Genomic DNA, 18,980 nt, shown 5'->3' with positions numbered 1-18,980 from the left:
GGGGGCTAGTAGTGGGGGCTGGCCCGGGAGGGGGGGTTAGGGATAGGGGTGGGGTGGGGGTGAAAAAATAAAATTTTGAAATTGGAAATATTTTTAAAAAACAAACTTTAATTTATTTATTTTTGGGGGGAGGGGGGTTTCGAAGGTAGGGGTGGGGTGAAAATAAATTTTTGAAATTGAAAATATTTTTTAAAACAAACATTAATTATTATTATTATTTTGGGGTGGGTAGGGGCTGGCGAGAGGGGGGTCGGGGTGAGGGTGGGTAAAAAAAAAAAATTAATTTGAAAAATATTTTTTTAAAATAAGCTTTAAATTTATTTTTTCAACAAAAAAATTGATTTTTTCAACAAAGAAATTGTAATATGAAGTTGGAGGAAAGTTTTGGAAAATGTTTTCCTTGAGTTTTGAAGAGAAGTTATTTTCCTTGAATTTGAGGAAAATGAGTTGATTTGGAAAACATTTTCCAAAATATATTACCCAACCAAAATAAGAAAATTGGAAAACATTTTCCAAAAAATATTTTCTTTCATACCAAACACACCCCTAAAGAAGCCTCTTGAGCCGAATTATCCCTACCTTCTCACCAAAAATGCTTTTTGAAGCATTACAATGTTTGAATAGTCAACTTAGTCCAAAAGCCTAAGTTGGGGGTGTGGAAAGGAGGATGAATGAAAGCCGAGTGAAGGGCAAAAGGTAGAAGAAATTAGACTCAAATCTTAAAGTTTTGCAAAAAAAAGAAGGAACCCGACCTCCTTATAAAAATTGTGTGTTGTACCATCATTGTGATGGAAATAGCTTGGAAAAATGAAAATGAAAAAGAGGAGTGAGTGAAATAAAGGGGCATTTGAAATAAATCAAGTGGAAATTCAAGATTTGAGTTCTCAAATGAAAAACAAGAAAAAGAACTTAAGAAGAGATGATGATGATGATTGCAACAATGCTTTGAAAATGGTATAAGTCACCAACCCAAAATTGACCATGCCTTAGCGCTCAGCCCCATTACAAGCCTAAAAGACCCTTGAGATCTTACATGAGCTAGGTTGTGTGATGATTTGAAAATATGGCAAACCTATGGAACAGAGCTTGCATGTGTTTCTCTTTTAAGAGAGGGAGAATTGCATTGATTCCTATTACGTTTGCTATTTTCTTTATGAGATCATGAAATTGGTCTTGATGTGAGGGCACTTGAATGCATTTGTTGAAACATGTTCTTGCGTTAGACAAGAAGCGAAAGTGAGCTTGAGCTTATGTTGAGACTAGTTACTCATCATTTGAAGCATTTTTATCATGATTTAGGGTAGCATACTATTAAAAGTAGTCTTTCCATGGTGCTTGTATGTTAGCTCTCATTGAGCAACACCCTTATTGAGCTTATTGTGTTCTTGATTTACTTGAGGACAAGCAAAAGTTTAAGTTGGGGGTGTTGATGACCGGTAGATTTACACTCATTTAAGGTCCATTTAGCTCAATAATTAGTGTCCTCAATGCCTAAATTTGTCCTTTTCTAATCAAATGTTGATGATTTGTAGATATAAAGGCAATTGGACAAGGCAAGGACTGAAGTTTGAAAGAATGACCAAAAATACAAAAAAAAATGTAAAGTTAACATTGTTGATCGCCTAACATGAATGGCAGATTGTTAATTGAGCATGACCTCACCCAAATTGACAGTGCATTATGTCTATCAAAGAAGGTCGGTGAACTCTAGTAGAGAAGGTGATGCACCGAGTTAGAACGACGATCTTGATGTACATCGCCCAGAGTGACAGTGTGCAAGGCAAAGATTTAATGATCGAGAGGTAGACTAAGGTGGTATTCAACGATTCGCTAAAAGTGAAAGGCTGACTGGATCGAGTCCGCCAATTGAGATTCAAACATTTGAAGCCTAGAGCATCACAAGGAGAGCTGAGGAGCGAAGGGCGATTCGTCGGGCGAATTTGGCTATCCCGACTAATGTCGCCGAGTTGGTTACTAAGTGAATTTTGGGCCAAATTTTGGGAAAGTATAAATAACCCAAAGGATACAGTTTTTTAGAGAGTTGGACAATTAAGTTCGAATAGAGAGTTGAAGGGAGAAAACACTTTACTTTTGAAAGAACAATTTTTTTAGTTTCTTTAGGGTCTTAAAATTTGAGACTTGAATTTGATAAATTGTAGCGAAATCCCAAGTGGATTTACTCTTAATTGTTTGATTTCAAGTTACCCATGGCTGCTTTCATGGAAGGTAGATTCTCTTTACTTTTTGTGATGGGTGGCTAAAACCCCAAGATCTAGAAGTGCTCTAATGGGGTTGGGTGTTGATTTAATGTAGTAGATATTGTTTTATGCTTTGTTTTGTTGTTGTTCATGCATGAATTTGGTCTAATTACCATGGGATTAAATTATGGGTTAAGGTTGCAAACTTAATTCCTACTTCCGATCTCCAGTTGATGCTCGAAAGAGATTTATTGGAATGGGTAATTAGTTTAATACTAGCAATTTAGGTTTGATGTCTATGGCTTGCTTGAAAAAGAGGCTATAGGTCAGATCTATTTGCCCTATTCTTGAAAGAGAGAGTAGAGTAAGGTATTGGGTTTTTTAGGATTGGCACATAGATGAGACCAAAAAGAGATTATATGCATAGATGTTTTGAGATCGAAAGAAGATTAGTGTCATTGAATATGACTTAGTCTATTCATGTTTGTACATCACTATAGAGCAGCACAATCACCCCTATGTTACATCGATTTCCAATCCCCACACTCCTAGATTGCTTGTTAACTCTTGAGTTCATTTTGGTTTTAGTTTAATTTCAATAATTGATAACCAAATATTTATATTGAGTTGGTGGTACCATCCACCCAATTGTTCTAACTGATACAAATGAGTTGCTTTAAAATCCAAATTTCTTGATAAAGAATTCTCTACGATATATCATTCCTTGTGGTATTCAAGCCCGATTCTTCGTTTGGTTTTTTATTGACGACGATCACTCACTCTTTTAATTGGTTTTGGAGGGTGATTTGAGCATTATCAGTTATGACAAGTGTTATGTAAACTGAGGAGGAATAAATAATTAAAGAGGATGAACCATTTCAAGGGAAGTGTCACACACCACGAAAGATATATTGATTCGAGAGTCGTGTCATATGCCATAACAGATGTATTTTTTGAGGGTTGTGTCATATGCCGCGATGGATGCATGGACTGATAAATCCCTCATGGGTCGCGGACTAAGAGACAGAGGGTGTGTATAATTAGGTTAGACATGCATCGCTATACTTGGCATTATACTTCTTCGCATTACATAACTATATCATTTGTGAACTTGTGAGTGCCTTTCTGTGGACTTGTGAATGATGAACCTGATCCGGTGTATTGTTGATCTGTAATTATTGGAGAGTTGTTATTGAAATATGAGCTATTTAAATTATGAAATATTAGGTCGGGTTGGTTTTATGTAGGTTGTAGTTGTGGAGGTTTGCTTAGAATTGTAGGAGTACCCATATTCTATGTTACTTGACTTTTTGTTTAGGAGTTTGTTTGCTGAGCAATGTGTTATTTGGTACTCATTACTACTACATTTGTGTAGGTTACGAGCCTAGATCTTCATGATACTCTTTTTATTTCCTATTTGAGGCTTCATATGAAGATCTGTAAGGTAGCCTTTGCCATCCTAGTAGACCTCTTACTCTTATTTATGATTTTGTTCTACTTTAGAGACTATTATTTGAGACTTATATTTTTCATTCAAATCTATTGTAATACATTAGAGGCATGTGCACGTGACAATCAAGTTTTGGAGATTTAATTAAGTTGACTTGTTATCCGCATTATTATTTTTTGTTAAGATTTTATATTTATCTTATTTCCACATTTCTATCGTGATATTTGAGTTTTATGCTAACGTGTCTTGGTGGGGATAAGACGAGTGTCATCACATACATTTTTTGGTCGTGACAAATGGTATCGAAACCCCAAGTTCAAAGGTCTCACGTGTGTACATGCCGTCTAATAGAGTCTCGAGGATTGGTGTGGAGAAGTTTGTTACTTATCTTTGAGAGGCTATAATGACTTTTAGAAAAAAAATCTTCACTTCAAGAATCTATATCGTGTGACCTTGGTCTGATCTGATTCCTATCGCTTCATTCCACTCTCTCACTTATAGTGATGACTCGTTTGTGGTTATTCATGCGAGCAGCTGGTGTGTCATGTATGGCGTGGAGGTTAGATCTGGTTTGGAAGTGATAGACTTATTATAAGAATGCATGATTAGATTCAGAATGTTCTACGATTCAAAAAAGTTGAGTAAGGTTATGGTGTGACGATGCACTTTGAGGATACTGGAGTGCTATGGGTGGAAAATGGTTTGGGGGACTTCATGAACGTCATATCTCTTTTGATTAGTTATTCAGCAGCGGGTAGAATATTTGTGTGGTATATATGATATTTGGAGTGGTTTGACAATTGGAAAATGAATGATTTAAGGAATGACTAGCTAGGTAATGAGGACTGTAACTTTGGAAACTACAGTTAGTAAAGTTTTCATAACAAGTATGGGTTCCTTAGCGTATGATGAGAATAATGTTTTGTCAACCAAGGTAAGAATATCTACTACGATGGTACCTATGCTTACTTGATTAGAGTTATAGAGTGTGTTACTTCTATCATCGAACTGATCTATGAAAGAATGCATATCGCTTTTGACTAGAGACCGAATAGATTTGATAATATTTTATAGATACTCAATGGGTAGAAAGGTGTGGATTGTTTGAGTATGATCTTCTCACTGGATATTATGTGTTCTAGTAGTGGATCTAAAGAGTTTTCACGGTGTGGTACTAGTGGTATATTGAAACGGTTACATCGATTATTAAGTGCAAACACTAACTACTTAAGGAGTTATCAATTGTATCACCTGCTCGTATAATGAGATTTGATGTTGCATTCACATTTCAGAAGCCAACTAGTTTGTTGCTATGGACGATTGATTAAGCATGGTTTGTAAATAAGATTTTAGAGGTGGATATTTGGTAGGGTATTAATGTGTTTCAATTGTGAAGTGTATTTCGAGGATTCTAAATAGGAATTGGTGATTTCATCGTAAGATCCAAAGGAGTGGATGATACCTGAATGACAAGATTATGGGTAAAAAACGTCCTAGTGAATATACTTGTGTGGAGGCATTGAAGATTTTAGCAAGAAAGTGCGTATAGAATTGGGTTAGCACTTTGGATTTGGTTGGCATAATTTGGTTTGAGGTGTTATGTAGATGATAAAGTTGACTTTTTAGTGATGGAAAGGGATACTGAACATGATGGTAATAAGAGTTTGTGATTGATTATGACTAGTTAGATACCATATGATAAGAAATTTTGATTAAATGGATTTTGCATGGTAATAACGACTTGCGGGTATCTAAAGTTGTGGGTTGCTACCATTTGGTACCATTTGGTGAGTAGCATGGTTGTATGGAAAGTTGTAGGATGTGCTGGGACACCACTCGAATATGATTGAAAGGATTTACAGTATAATGGAAAGAATTAGTGGAATACGGAGGCAAGAGCAAGGATATTTACTCTGATTGCAAAGGTAAAAGATGTATCTTCAAAGAGTTGAGAACTGGGTTCAGAGACATGTGGTTCAATCTGTTTTGAGACACGTGATTCCATCTGTTTTCCTCTGGTGATGGTAATAGTGTTACATTTTCACTAGATAGGTTAAAACTGTTGGGTAAGATTTGAGAAAGAAGTCTGTCGAAGTTCAACGCAAGTGTGGAGATGAGTTCTTTTGTGGTTTCGAGTTTGGTAACTGGTATGATTGAAATTGTCATGAAAGATATGATAAGATTGATAGAGAGGTGATCAATGATAAGTTATGATATATGATTTCATAAATATCTTCAAGGTATGAGCTAATGTTGATAGATAAGAGGAGTAGTTACACGACTGGAACTAGAGTTTCAAGTTTTCATTGTAAGTCTATGTTTGTGGTAGTATGTTTTGTCAAGGTATGAATGATAAGGTAAGAAATGACTGATCACATCGGATATTGAGCATTTGAGATGACATCTGCATGGTTTGGGTCGTAAAGTTTGTTACTTTTGCTTGTTAAATGACCTAAGGAAGGGTTTCACTTAAAACTTTAGTTTAAAGTATGAGGTAATATGTCATGGGTTGTTGATCAAGGGATAAGATTTGTAAGCAAGTTAGCAAAAGGAATAAGAATCTGGTATATTGAAAAGTTTAAGGTATTTGAAATTTGCATCATGGGAAGGATCTAAGAGAGGTGAAGGAATGCAATACCTCTTATAGAACTTTGGTTTGGAGTTGAAGGTTGTATGGATATTCTCCTTTGAGTTCAGATATGGCTATGCAATGTGAACTGCTTCGACATGACTTACTACAGATTTATCAATGATTTTTATGAAGATTGAGTTTTTGTTTGGGTGACAACAATGATGTGTGGAAGATTCTGCATTTTTATGTGGGTTAGTTTGTTCAAATAATGGCATGTGACTTATGGATGCACTACACGATGGGATATAGTTCTATATGGCGATTGAGGATTCTAAGCGAGGTTGATACCACTCTGTTGATGAGATTGCACAGACTGTTATGATGTGTTACATAGACACTTGATGATAAATAGAGGTTATATGCTCATAGTATACATAATTATTGGGGTGATGAAAGATTTCTCTAAAGTTTGGCATGAGGTATATGATTGTTTGAATGGTAGTTGAAATATATATGTGAAAGATTGTATGGAGTCGATATTATGCGTAATTCAATAGTTTTATCTCGATGTGAGAGTACTATCAGATTTAGAATTAGTGCTATCAACCTTAGGTAGGATCCATTTCGGTCATGGAATGCTTAAATGGAAAGAGAAAGAGCCATAGATTGGGATTTGTGGAAATGACATTGTGTTTACCAAGAAGACTTTGATACTAGTGACGATTTGAGAGTACGGTAAGTGGTATGTGTGGTTATGATGTTTGTTAGTATTAAGAGTGTTGACTTCAATGGAGTACTGTGAGATTATGTGCAGTTTCATAAATCGAGTATGTGTACAGTTGTAATGTGGATCATATTGAGAGACGGTGGGTGTGTATCGTTAGGTCAGACATGCATCACTATACTTGATATTACATTTCATTGCATTGCATATCCATATCATTTGTGAATTTGTGAGTACCTTTTTGTGGAACTTGTGATTGATGAACTTGATCTGGTGTACAGTTGATCTATAATTGTTGGAGAGTTTTTATTGAGCTATGAGCTATTTATATTGTGCATTGTTAGGTTGGGCTAACTTTATGCATGTTGTAGTTTTGGAGGTTCGGTTGGAATGGTAGGAGTACTCGTATTCTATATTACTTGACTTTGTGTTTAGGAGTTTGCTTGCTAAGTACCGTGTTGTTTGTACTCACCCATTGCTGCTATATTTGTGTAGGTTACGAGCCCAAATCTTCGTGATACTCCCTCTTCTCTTCCCGTCTGAGGCTTCTTGTGGAGATTTGTGACGTAGTTGTTTGCCATTCCAGCGAACTTCTTACTCCTATTTATGATTTTGTTCTACTATAGAGACAATATGACTTGTGTTTTTCTTTCAAATTTATTGTAATACATTAGAGGCTTGTGCACGTGACAATCATATTTTGGAGATTTAGTTAAGTTGAGTTGTTATCTGTATTATTATTTGTTGTTAAATTTTCAATTTTTTTTCTTGGTGAGATAAGACATGTGTCATCACGTCCACTTTTTAACTGTGACATCAATACATAAATATATTTATCACTTCACTATGATTAACGGATATATATGAAATACTTAATCGTTAAGAGTAAACGTTAAATTGAGTGATTTAATATGTTAATGAAGAGAAAGAAACAAAATTAATGCAAATGGATAAAATATGGGACAGCATTGTTGGGATATACGGTGGAGAATCCGCATGTTGATCGCGTTAATGTTGGTGAAGAGAGAGAGGCAATTAATCCTATCCTATCTGGAATTTAAATCTTACTTATGTTTATTAGGAATGTGAAAGGGCTTTTCTTTTTGGATTAGGAAATACAATTAATTCCACCAGCCCCCGTCAATATGAAAGAGTATAATATACAGACCTAATCCTTAATTTGAGTTTAACAGGCAATTATATCCTTCAATTTTAAAAGTGTACAAGTAAACATTTAAATTAGTATTCTCTTTGTTCCTAATTACTTGTCCATTTTTAAATTGACACACCTATTAAATAAACAATAATTGATATAGTAACTTTACTATTTTACCCATATTAATTATGAAGTGGATGAATTAAAAACTTAAGATTTTCAAGAAGTTTTATCTCTTTTCAAAGTAATTAATTTAGGGTATAATATGTTGAAAAAAAGTTTGTCCTATCTTGAATTGTAAAAATGGACAGGAAACTAGGGACAACTAAAAAAGGAAAAATGGACAAGTAATTAGGAACCGATGGAGTATAAAATTGAACAAGTAGATTCACATATGCTACATGTCATAATATATGAAGGACGCAACGTAGATTACAAAATTATCATATAGCACATATGTGTCTATTTGTTCAATTTATACAAATTTAAGTGTCAACTTATACACATTCAAAATTAAATGTTATTGCCAAGTTATGTTTTATATTTATATATTATGCCCCCAATATTATGCAAAAACTAGAAATTGGTCCATAAATTTATTTTTCTCTATCCTTGTTGAACTACAACTAGGCTTCTCTGTTTGTGTAGGTATATATATATATATATCCATCGGAACCCAGCAAACGGCTATTATTAAGTTGTGAATTGTCCATTAGAGAAGCTCTCTGGGTAAATGTCTGCAGTTCCATTAACGATCTTTGACAACAGGAAAGAGGGGTAATCAACCAGCATTTGTTGATTAGATTGGTTCTCATGATGTCTGATGGTTACTATTACATTTCGAAGAAGAGTGATGATATTTGCCCAGATGTTTGTGGACAGGTAATAATCACAATTTTACACTTTATTTTTCATCTCATTGTTTGTTTGTTTTTTCAAATTCAAAATTCTGCCAAGATCATATGTTTCTCTCTTTCTAGAATGTGCTTTTTTTTGTTTTATGGATTATCTGTAAACCCAGAATCCTCAATTGATAGGAAAATAATTGTAGCCAAAGTTATTTTTTTTCTAAAAAAAAATTTTAAAATGCAAAATAATTTTTTTTATGGAGACAAAATTGTGTAATTTCCAATTGTTTTGTATAAGTAGATCAAGGATTGAAATTCCCTGTTTCCTCTATTGCACTCTTTCTGATACTTTGTTTTGCTGTTTGGAATTTCAAGTCTTATGGTTGTACAAGACTTGAAATTCCAAACAGCAAAACAAAATTTGTACTATTTGTATATACTGAACATGTTTGGAACAGTAAATTGATTTGTTTCTCTGTGTTGAAGGATTCATGAGAAAACTATTTGTATATACTGAACATGTTTGGAGTTCCTTGGTCAATGTTTTGTCAGTTGGTTCTTAAGAAATATCTGTTTGAACTTATAGATGACATGTCTGGCACCACCTACCCTCTCCACCCAAAAGGGAAGAAAAAAAGATTTAACATGTTGGGTTATTACTACTTTTGGTTGTGTACTTAGAAAGTTACTGTTTTAATGTGCAGCAGGATTCACCCACAACATTAAGCATGTCAAGACTACGGTGTATGCTTCGAGGATTAGATTTGAAGGCTCTCATTTGTTTGGTTGTGTTTATGCCAATGTTCATAGTTGGTGCATACTTGCATGGGCAGAAAATTACCTACTTCCTCCGTCCCCTCTGGCAATCTCCTCCAAAGCCCTTTATTGAAATTACTCATTATTATCATGAGAATGTACCAATGGAGGATATTTGTAAGCTACATGGATGGGGAATTCGTGAATATCCTAGGCGCGTCTTTGATGCTGTTCTATTCAGTAATGAAGTCGATATGCTTAAAATCAGATGGAAGGAGTTGTATCCTTACATCACACAGTTTGTTCTTCTTGAGTCAAACTCAACATTTACTGGTTTGCCTAAACTCCACAATTTTGCACTTAATAGGGACCAATTTAAGTTCATTGAGCCTCGCTTGGCATATGGAAACATTGCCGGAAGAGACAAAAAAGGTGAAAATCCATTTTTTGAAGAGGCATATCAGAGAGTAGCATTGGACCAACTTCTGAGACTTGCTGGCATTGAGGATGATGATTTGCTCATAATGTCCGACGTTGATGAGATTCCGAACGCTCATACTATTAATCTTTTGAGGTGGTGTGATGACATTCCTCATGTCCTTCACCTTCATCTGAAGAATTACTTGTACTCATTTGAATTTCAGATTAAGCACAGAAGCTGGAGAGCTTCAGTCCACAGGTATCAGAGTGGTAAGACTAGATATGCACACTATCGTCAGAGTGATTACATTTTGGCAGATGCAGGTTGGCATTGTAGCTTTTGTTTCCGCCACATTAGTGACTTTATATTCAAGATGAAAGCTTACAGCCACAGTGATAGAGTGAGGTTTTCACATTATCTGAATCCTACAAGGATTCAGGATGTCATTTGTAAAGGAGCTGATTTATATGACATGCTTCCTGAGGAGTACACATTCAAGGATATTATCGGCAACATGGGGCCTATCCCCCATTCGTACTCAGCAATTGATCTTCCTTCTTTTCTGTTTGAAAATCCAGACAAGTACAAATATCTTTTGCCTGGGAACTGCAAAAGAGAAAATGGCTAAGTTTTACGACAGTTGGGAACGTTTTCTCAACAAAGGTGGTGCTCAGGGGCAGGTTTTAGGTTGCACCTTGAGGGGCTAGACTGCTCTAATCAGATAAGTGGTAACTGTGGTGTAGCAGTATTAAATATGGTTATACCTTGTGTGCAGAAAGGTTGAGGTAATCCTGGGAGGGATTTTTTGTGAGATAGTTGAGATATTCATTTGCCAAAGTGAAGATTCAATTTAGCGGAGGAGGACATGAAGTGTTTGGGTAAATTCATTGCTGTTTCCATCTGTATTGCATTACCCTGAGATTATAGAACTTGTTTGAATGACAATAGTCAGACATTTTTGTTAATGGATTTTGTGTTCTTCCTCTTCTCTTGAAGAGTAATTTAATTCTAATATTTACTATAAATGGTGCTTTTCTTGAATTTTTTTGATATGATCTTGACCACCTGTTTCATTTTTCTTTTGGTTGTAGAACTATATATTGATTGTGGGTGGTATTATTGGTAGTAGTGTAAAACATACTTGAATAGCTCCCATAATATTTTTTCATGTTAATTTCTTGTTAAGTTGGTTGAAGGAAAACCTCTGCTGGATAAATTTTAGTTTGAGTTGAATAGCTAGAGCTCTTTCAGAATCAGATATTTGCAACTTTTGTGATTTTAATACCTAATAGGGGAGATATGAATAGAAGTTCTGAAACTGTTGAATGATCCATTTTCCATCTTGTCGAGAAATATGCAGAACTAGTCTTCAGAGAAGAAATTACGTCAAATAACATTACCGATCTATTTTAGAGAATGATTATGGTTTTACGTAGTGACTTGGAATGGTGAGTTGGTGTTGTGTTTGTTGTTTGTAGTCCATAAGGGAGTTGCATTGCAGTTATACTTTCTTGATCATTGTAAGGCATTACGTAGGTGTTCTTTGCCTACTAGACTAATGTTTATGGTATTCAAGCAAGCCCTTTGAAGGATATTGCTCTTTCTCTAATTGCCTGCTGATGCAATTTGACCAGTCTCTGGAGCACAAGTTAGAAGTAGAAACGGATCCAGGTTTTTCACATAATACCGATATCACATATGTTCTCTCTCTCTCTCTCTTTGGTTCAAATTGAGGTTTGATGCTTCTATGATTTACAAATGCACAAATTTGTAGCATTTTCTGTCGTAGTTCTCATGAATCAGGTGAACATGGTAACTCTCTGGAAACATTATAGCTGAAATAGTGAGAATTTTTTTTTATTATTTAAGAGCTAAATGTTCTTGTGTTAGATGGATATACCAGTATTTGATGCTATATAATATATGTGTGAGTGTGTGTGTGAATAGTTGTTTTCTTTTGCTTTTGTATTTATCTGTGCATTGTAATGGGAGTTGAATCAACATGAATCTCTCTGTTTGCTGGGACAATGAATGCAAAACTGGATGCACCATAATATATCAGACTTGACATTTCTGATTTCACACACAGTAAAGTCATTCTCTGATTTCTGGAGATGAAATTTTAATTTATCCTAGAATTAACATAAATTTTATTTTAAAATTAATTCATATATGCTAACTTTTAGATATAAAATTAATCAAGTATACAAGAGATTTAATTAAAAACATACAATTTATAGAATCTTAAATTAAAAGATTTTTATAATGAAATAATATTAAAATATTCAAACAGTGATAAGACCATCTCCAACCCTACTCTATTTTACTCTCCATTCTCAATATTTGGAGAGTGAAATAGAGAATGCCCTCTCCAAACCCTCTACTCTCCAATTATGGAGAGTTGAATATTAGTTCTCCAAATTTGGAGAATTACTATTCATACTCTCTATTTCACTTTTTGAATATTATATTATTATTTCTATTATTTTGTAATTAACATATTATTTTTCATATAAGACTATTAATTAAATCTCTAATATTTGTAATTCTTTTAAAATGTAACATACATTTTAAAAAATATATTATTTAATATATATTACTTTCATCTCAAATTAATAATATTAAAAAAAAAAAACAAAATTCATCACTTTGTGATACAATTTGATATTATTAATTTCACTATTAAGAATGCACAAAATTTAAATGATAAGATACAAATGTTAATTTAAAAATACAATACATAATATAATAATTTAAATACAAGATAACAATACAATACATCACATAATATTTTTAAAAATCACAACAATTATTTAGTAATCTGGTAGTTCGTTTCTAGATTTAACAATATTCGAAAAATGAAGTATTTAGTGTATGCTTTAGAGAAGTTGTGATTGTAATTGCAATTGTGCTTGTTGGTTTCTTTTTTCAATTATTTGTTGTTGTTCTTTAGAAATTTAGGAATAAAATATAATTTAATATTAAATAAATAATTTCAAAAAATAAATTTTATATAACATGAAAATTATATAGGATGATTATTAAAGAAAGAAAAGATTTATATTACAAAATAAGAAAATATAAATGAAATAAAAATAATAATATAATATTGAGGAGAGAGAAATATAAAAAAAGATTCTTTTTTAGAGAGTAAAATAGAGAATTAGGTTGGAGTTGGTTGTCTGAAAAAATAGAGAACTCTATATTTGGAGAGTAAAATAGAGTGTAGGGTTGGAGATGCCAACTCCAACCCAATTCTCCATTTTGCTCTCTAATTTTTTTTTCTCTCTCTCCTCAATATAGACTAGTCTAACTTATGGACTAGTTTATTTTAATGCTTATCCTAATTTACAGATCTCTTTACAGGATGAGAATTCATTAAGTTCTCTAATGCTTAATGTCAAACTTCATGGTTATGATTATATGCCTGGAACTGAAGTTGTTTGCATATGCTACATAATTTATTATAAACTCTTACATACTTTGAATCCTATGTGTAGAATGATTGATTTTAAAAATGAAACCATTCTTATAGAAACTAATTTTGGTAAATCAAAGGTTGTTACCAGAAGACCTATCTAGTGGGACGAGATTGATTTCCCACAAGAGTGGGTTATTGAAGGTGCAGCCCAACCAAAAAATAATATTAATAACGAGGTTTCAGAAGTTGAACAGTTTAATGATGGAACTATTAAAATTAAATTTTCTGACCCTATAGCTATGCATAATAGAATTGATAATCATAACATATCATCTAGAGTATCTAGATCTAACTCTTCTTATATCTCTCCTGTTGATTATATTTTTCAGACTCCCTCAAGAGCATCTACTTCTCAGATTAGAGAAAATTGTAGATGTGACAATATTAAGATTGATAGGGATAATATTGCTAGACCTATTCCCAGGCCTAGTTCTGACTTAGATATAACTGAGTCTGGAATGAATTTTCCAGATGGACTTTCCACATAAAAAATTGTTTTATGATGACTGACAAACAAATTGATTTTAGTTCGGGATCACCAGCAAGAGAAAGGATTTCTAAAGAATTCTTGAAATCAAGATGGAAACCTTTCAGAAAATGATTTTTTAAGAATTTTAATAAAGAAGAACAAATTTGTTTTCAAGAAGAATTTTATACAGATCTTATTGAATCAAAGAAAAACTTATTAATTGCTTTTGTTCCTTGGTTTATGGCTAAGTATGTTCATAATTATATCTCTATGATAGAAAGAGATTTTACATTAAGTACTGGGGAAGTTACTAAATCTGTTTTTCCTCCCTTACAATCATTTCAAATTGAAAAGGACGACAAGATTGTTTATTTTAATGCTTTTTCAAAATTATTTGAAGATAATACTGCTTTACTTACTGCCCAACTTATTAATATTATGATCAAGCATCAAAATTATGCTAACATTTATATGAGCATATTAGGAGAACATATAACTTCTATTCATGATAATGTTGATAAACTACTTTCTAGAATCAATTCCAATACGAAAGGAAAAGAGAAAGTATCCAATACCAGTATCCAACCTCCCCCGGAGATCGAAGATTTTAAGTTAAAAGACTTTTCGGACCTGAAAAGTCTCTTTTAGAAAGGAAATTCAAAGGCTGTAGTCTTAAGCCTTTCGGTGTTGACAATTTTTTAGGAGGAGGAAGCAATTATAAAAAAGAGTTTTCTGATGAAATTAATAAAATCTCAGAAAAATATGCTAGAAAACCTGTTCAAAGAATGTACAACTATCCTAGACCTACTCCTCAGGATGTGCTCTTGGAAGAGCATGAACATATTATAACTAATAATTATAATGGAAAGGAAATCTATGAATGGAACATAGATGGTTATACAGATAGACAGATTTATACAACTGTACATAGAATGCTTATGTACAACACTATCTGTAAGGCAAACAAAAATAATGACAAAACTATTGTTGATATGATAACGGCAGGATTTACTGGTCAACTAAAAGGCTGGTGGAATAATTATCTAAATACTGAGCAGAGAGATAAGATCCTTCAAGCTGTAAAGCAAGAAGGAGAGCAGAATCTGACTCAGAATGCTGTGTATACCCTTATTCTTAATATCATAGAACATTTTTCAGGAAGATGGTCTGATAATAGCGAGACCATAAGAACCATGCTCCAAAATCTTAGGTGTAAGACCCTCACATCTTTCAGATTTTATAAAGATGTAGTTCTTAGAAGGGTTATGGAGTTGCCAGAGTGTAATAGCTTTCATTGGAAATCTAAGTTTATTTATGATTTACCAGCTCTATTTGTTGAAAGAGTTAGAAAGACTCTTAGGGGAGATAGTCATAGTATTAACTATGACAATTACACCTATGGAAAACTCGTAAGTGCTTGCATACAAGAAGGAATTGCTTTATGCAATGAAATCAAGTTGAATCAACAAATTAAAAGGCATAGTCTTAATGAAAGACAACAGTTAGGAGAATTCTATGAATAATTAGCTTTAGATATTCTTAAAGAAACTTCCAAAGATAAGAAGCATTCTTCTAAGAACAGATCTTCCAAAAAGGATTATAAAGCATGGAAGAAAAGAAGAATGGAAAAGAAAGAAAGAAGAGCCGAACCTTATAGGGAAAAAAGGAGATCTAATAAACAAAAATTTAGCAGATCAGATACTTGCCACAAATGTGATAGATTTGGTCATTATGCTAGAGATTGTAGAGTCAAGGAAAAAATCAAAGGCCTTGACATAGATAATAATATCAAGGACTTTCTATGCAAAATCCTATTAAATTCTGATTCAGGAAAATCAGAAACAGAATACAACAGCAGTGAGGAATCCTCTACAAGCGAAGATCTAAAAGCTCTTCACCAAGAAGATTGTATGTCATCAGATGATTGCTTGCCTTGTCAACAAGGGCTAAATTGCGGAAATGAGGGGGAAGAATATGATCTTTATAAGATTTATTCCCAGTTCAAGGAATTGAGCATCAATGTCATTGATAATGATAAAGTCATAGATCTCTTACAAATTGTTAAAGATTCGGAAATAAGAGCCCAAATTATTTATAAGATCAATTATTCTTCCACTTCTCAAAATCATACCACAGAAGAAGTCCCTAACAAAGAAGGTTCGTAAACCATGACTTATGTCAAAAATCTCCTATTAGAAAGAAGGAAACTTATAAGTTCTCCTACGACAATCAGTGATCTAAAGCAAGAGATTAATAATATCAAAGATGACATTCATCGTTTAAAAAGAAAGGTATGTCACTATAGAAAATAGACTCGATAATATCGAAAGTCTTAAGGATCTGGGTAATAGCTCAGAATCATCTTCTTATGAAGGAGATAGTAAAGATCTTGACTTTCTTAAAATCCTTAATTTTGGTAATAATAAAGAAGATATTTTGCAAAGCTTGAAAGCTATCACTTCCCAAAAGTTTTATACTAAGATTACTCTTCTTATAAATTATAATTATAAAAAAGAATTTACTGCTCTAATAGACAGTGCTGCTGATTTGAATTGCATTCAAGAGGGACTTATTCCTTCAAGATACTTTCATAAAACAACCCATAGCCTCAGATCATCAAATGATAGTAAAATGGGTGTTGAATATAAGTTGCCCAAAGCTTTCATATGCAAGGGAAAAAATTGTATTCCTCAAAGTTTTGTCTTAGTAAAAGATATTACTAACCAAATTACTTTGAGAGTTCCTTTTATAAATGATATTTTTCCCCTTACTTATTGGGATAATAAAAAAATCATTGGAACTTGGAATGAAAAACCTTTTACATTAGAGTTTATTACAAAACCTTTTATAAGAATGATTAATGAATTATCTTCAAAATTGGTTTTAAAAAATAATCAAGTCAGTTTCATAAAAGGAGAAATTAATAGCATGGAGATTGATAATATTCTTCAAAATCCTAGATTACAGGATAAAGTTGCTATTTTAAAAAATTAGTTTTCCATTCATATTTGTGGGGATCATCCAAATGCTTTCTGGAATAGAAAGAAACATGTTGTTAGCCTTTCATATGAGGATAATTTTCCTACAAAAGCAAGACCTTGCCAGATGAATTATGATTATCTAGAATTATGCAAAAAAGAAATTGACTCCTTGCTTCAAAAAGACCTTATAAGGCATTCTAAATCTCTATGGTCTTGTACAACCTTTTATGTTAATAAACATGATGAACAAGAAAGAGGTGCGCCCAGGTTGGTTATTAATTATAAATCTCTTAATAATGCCTTAAAATAGATTAGGTACCATATCCCCAATAAGAAAGATCTATTGGATAGAGTTTATGATGCCATTATATTTTTCAAATTTGATATAAAATCAGGTTATTGAAAAATTTAGATAGCTGAATCAGACAGATACAAAACAACTTCTAATGTCCCTATGGGACAGTATGAATGGAAGGTTATGCCATTTGGCTTAAAAAATGCTCCTTCTGAATTTCAAAAGATCATGAACGATATTTTCATACCTTACAGTAATTTCATAATAATTTATATAGATGATATTCTTGCATTTTCCAAAAACGTGGAAACTCATTTTAAACACCTTGATCTATTTTAAAAAAATATTATCCAAAACGGCTTAGTAATATCTAGCCCTAAAATGGCTTTGTTTCAAACAAATATTAGATTCTTGGGTCATAATATTGAAAGAGGTAACATTAGCCCTATTAATAGAAGTATTGAATTTGCGTCCAAATTTCCTGATATTCTGACTAATAAAACTCAGTTACAGAGATTTCTTGGAAGTCTTAACTATGTTGCTCCTTTCATAAAGGTTTTAGCCAAGGATACTGCTATTCTATATGACAGGCTAAAAAATAATCCTAAAGCTTGGTCTAATAAACATACTGAAGCGGTTAAAAAGATTAAAACAAAGGTTAAGAATCTTCCTTGTCTTACTTTGGCCAACCCATATTGGGAAAAAACGGTTGAGACAGACGCTTCTGACATAGGATATGGAGGTATCCTGACTCAATATTGTCCGGATAATAAACACCATTATATTATTCAGTTCTATTCTGACAAATGGAACGATGCTCAGAAAAATTACGCCACAATAGCAAAAGAAATTCTGGCAATAGTTAAAAGTATTTTAAAGTTCCAAGGTGATCTTTATAACCAAAAGTTTTTAATAAAAACTTACTGCCAAGCAGCTAAATTCATGTTTAATAAAGATTGTAAGCATGATGTTTCAAAACAAATGTTTGCAAGATGGCAGGCTTTATTAGCTCCATTTGATTTTGATATCCATTATAAAAAGGGTTCAGATAATAGTTTGCATGATTTTCTTACAAGAGAATACTTAAACTAATCTTTGTTTTCCATCTTAATGACATGATGAGACCTTCATTGCCTCCGCCCTCAAGGAGGGGAAGAGGAAAAGCAGGAACTGGACGAGGTAATATCCTTGCTCAAATGGGAAACCAAAAATTGATAGCAGCAAATATTTCTTCTACAAGTGGTCTTAATACAAACCATCCAATGTACAAAGAATTCTTGGATTTATGCAATCCAAACAAGGAAAGGATAATATTCCTCAATCATATTCCACAGTTCTCATAGATGAAGAGAACATAGAAGTATTTGATCAAAATAGTAAAAAAGAAGTTATACTTCTTCTGGAACAAAGTGATTTGCGATGGAAAAATGACCTGTGGCAAATAATGTACATGTATCTGGATTCAGTTTATTATACCACACCTGGTTATAAATACATGATGCATTATGAGATGATACTCTCAGCAACAGGGTCTGGTGAATTCCAACATTTCTACCCGGCCAATACTAAAAAAGTTTATAACTTTTCAAAAATCATTATAAAAAGAGTTATGGCTCCAGAAGAATGGGG

The 18,980-nt window shown here is 33.1% G+C and overlaps 3 protein-coding genes across 4 annotated transcripts in view; 1 reads left to right on the top strand and 2 right to left on the bottom strand.

Moving 5' to 3' along the window:
• The window catches only part of LOC125862054 (beta-amyrin synthase-like), a 513,447-nt gene that overhangs the window by 309,816 nt on the left and 184,651 nt on the right, over nucleotides 1-18,980 (bottom strand). The window lies entirely within an intron of this gene.
• The window catches only part of LOC125862056 (beta-amyrin synthase-like), a 511,253-nt gene that overhangs the window by 308,883 nt on the left and 183,390 nt on the right, over nucleotides 1-18,980 (bottom strand). The gene's annotated exons all lie outside the window — the stretch shown is intronic.
• On the top strand, nucleotides 8,757-11,126 carry LOC125862055 (uncharacterized). Of its 2 annotated transcripts, none has more exons than XM_049542031.1 (2): nucleotides 8,757-8,982; nucleotides 9,656-11,126. In XM_049542031.1, exons 1-2 carry the CDS (start codon nucleotides 8,914-8,916, stop codon nucleotides 10,751-10,753), a joined length of 1,167 nt encoding a protein of 388 aa, XP_049397988.1. In that variant the 5' UTR covers nucleotides 8,757-8,913; the 3' UTR covers nucleotides 10,754-11,126. The 2 variants fall into 2 exon arrangements, with proteins under 2 accessions (XP_049397988.1, XP_049397987.1); XM_049542030.1 differs by having other exon boundaries at nucleotides 8,758-8,982; nucleotides 9,653-11,126.

Source organism: Solanum stenotomum, chromosome 4 (genome assembly GCF_019186545.1).
Source record: "Solanum stenotomum isolate F172 chromosome 4, ASM1918654v1, whole genome shotgun sequence".
NCBI classification, from domain to species: Eukaryota; Viridiplantae; Streptophyta; class Magnoliopsida; order Solanales; family Solanaceae; genus Solanum; species Solanum stenotomum.
Note: the sequence above shows the minus strand (reverse complement) of the source record. Positions and strands in the feature narration are given on the sequence as shown.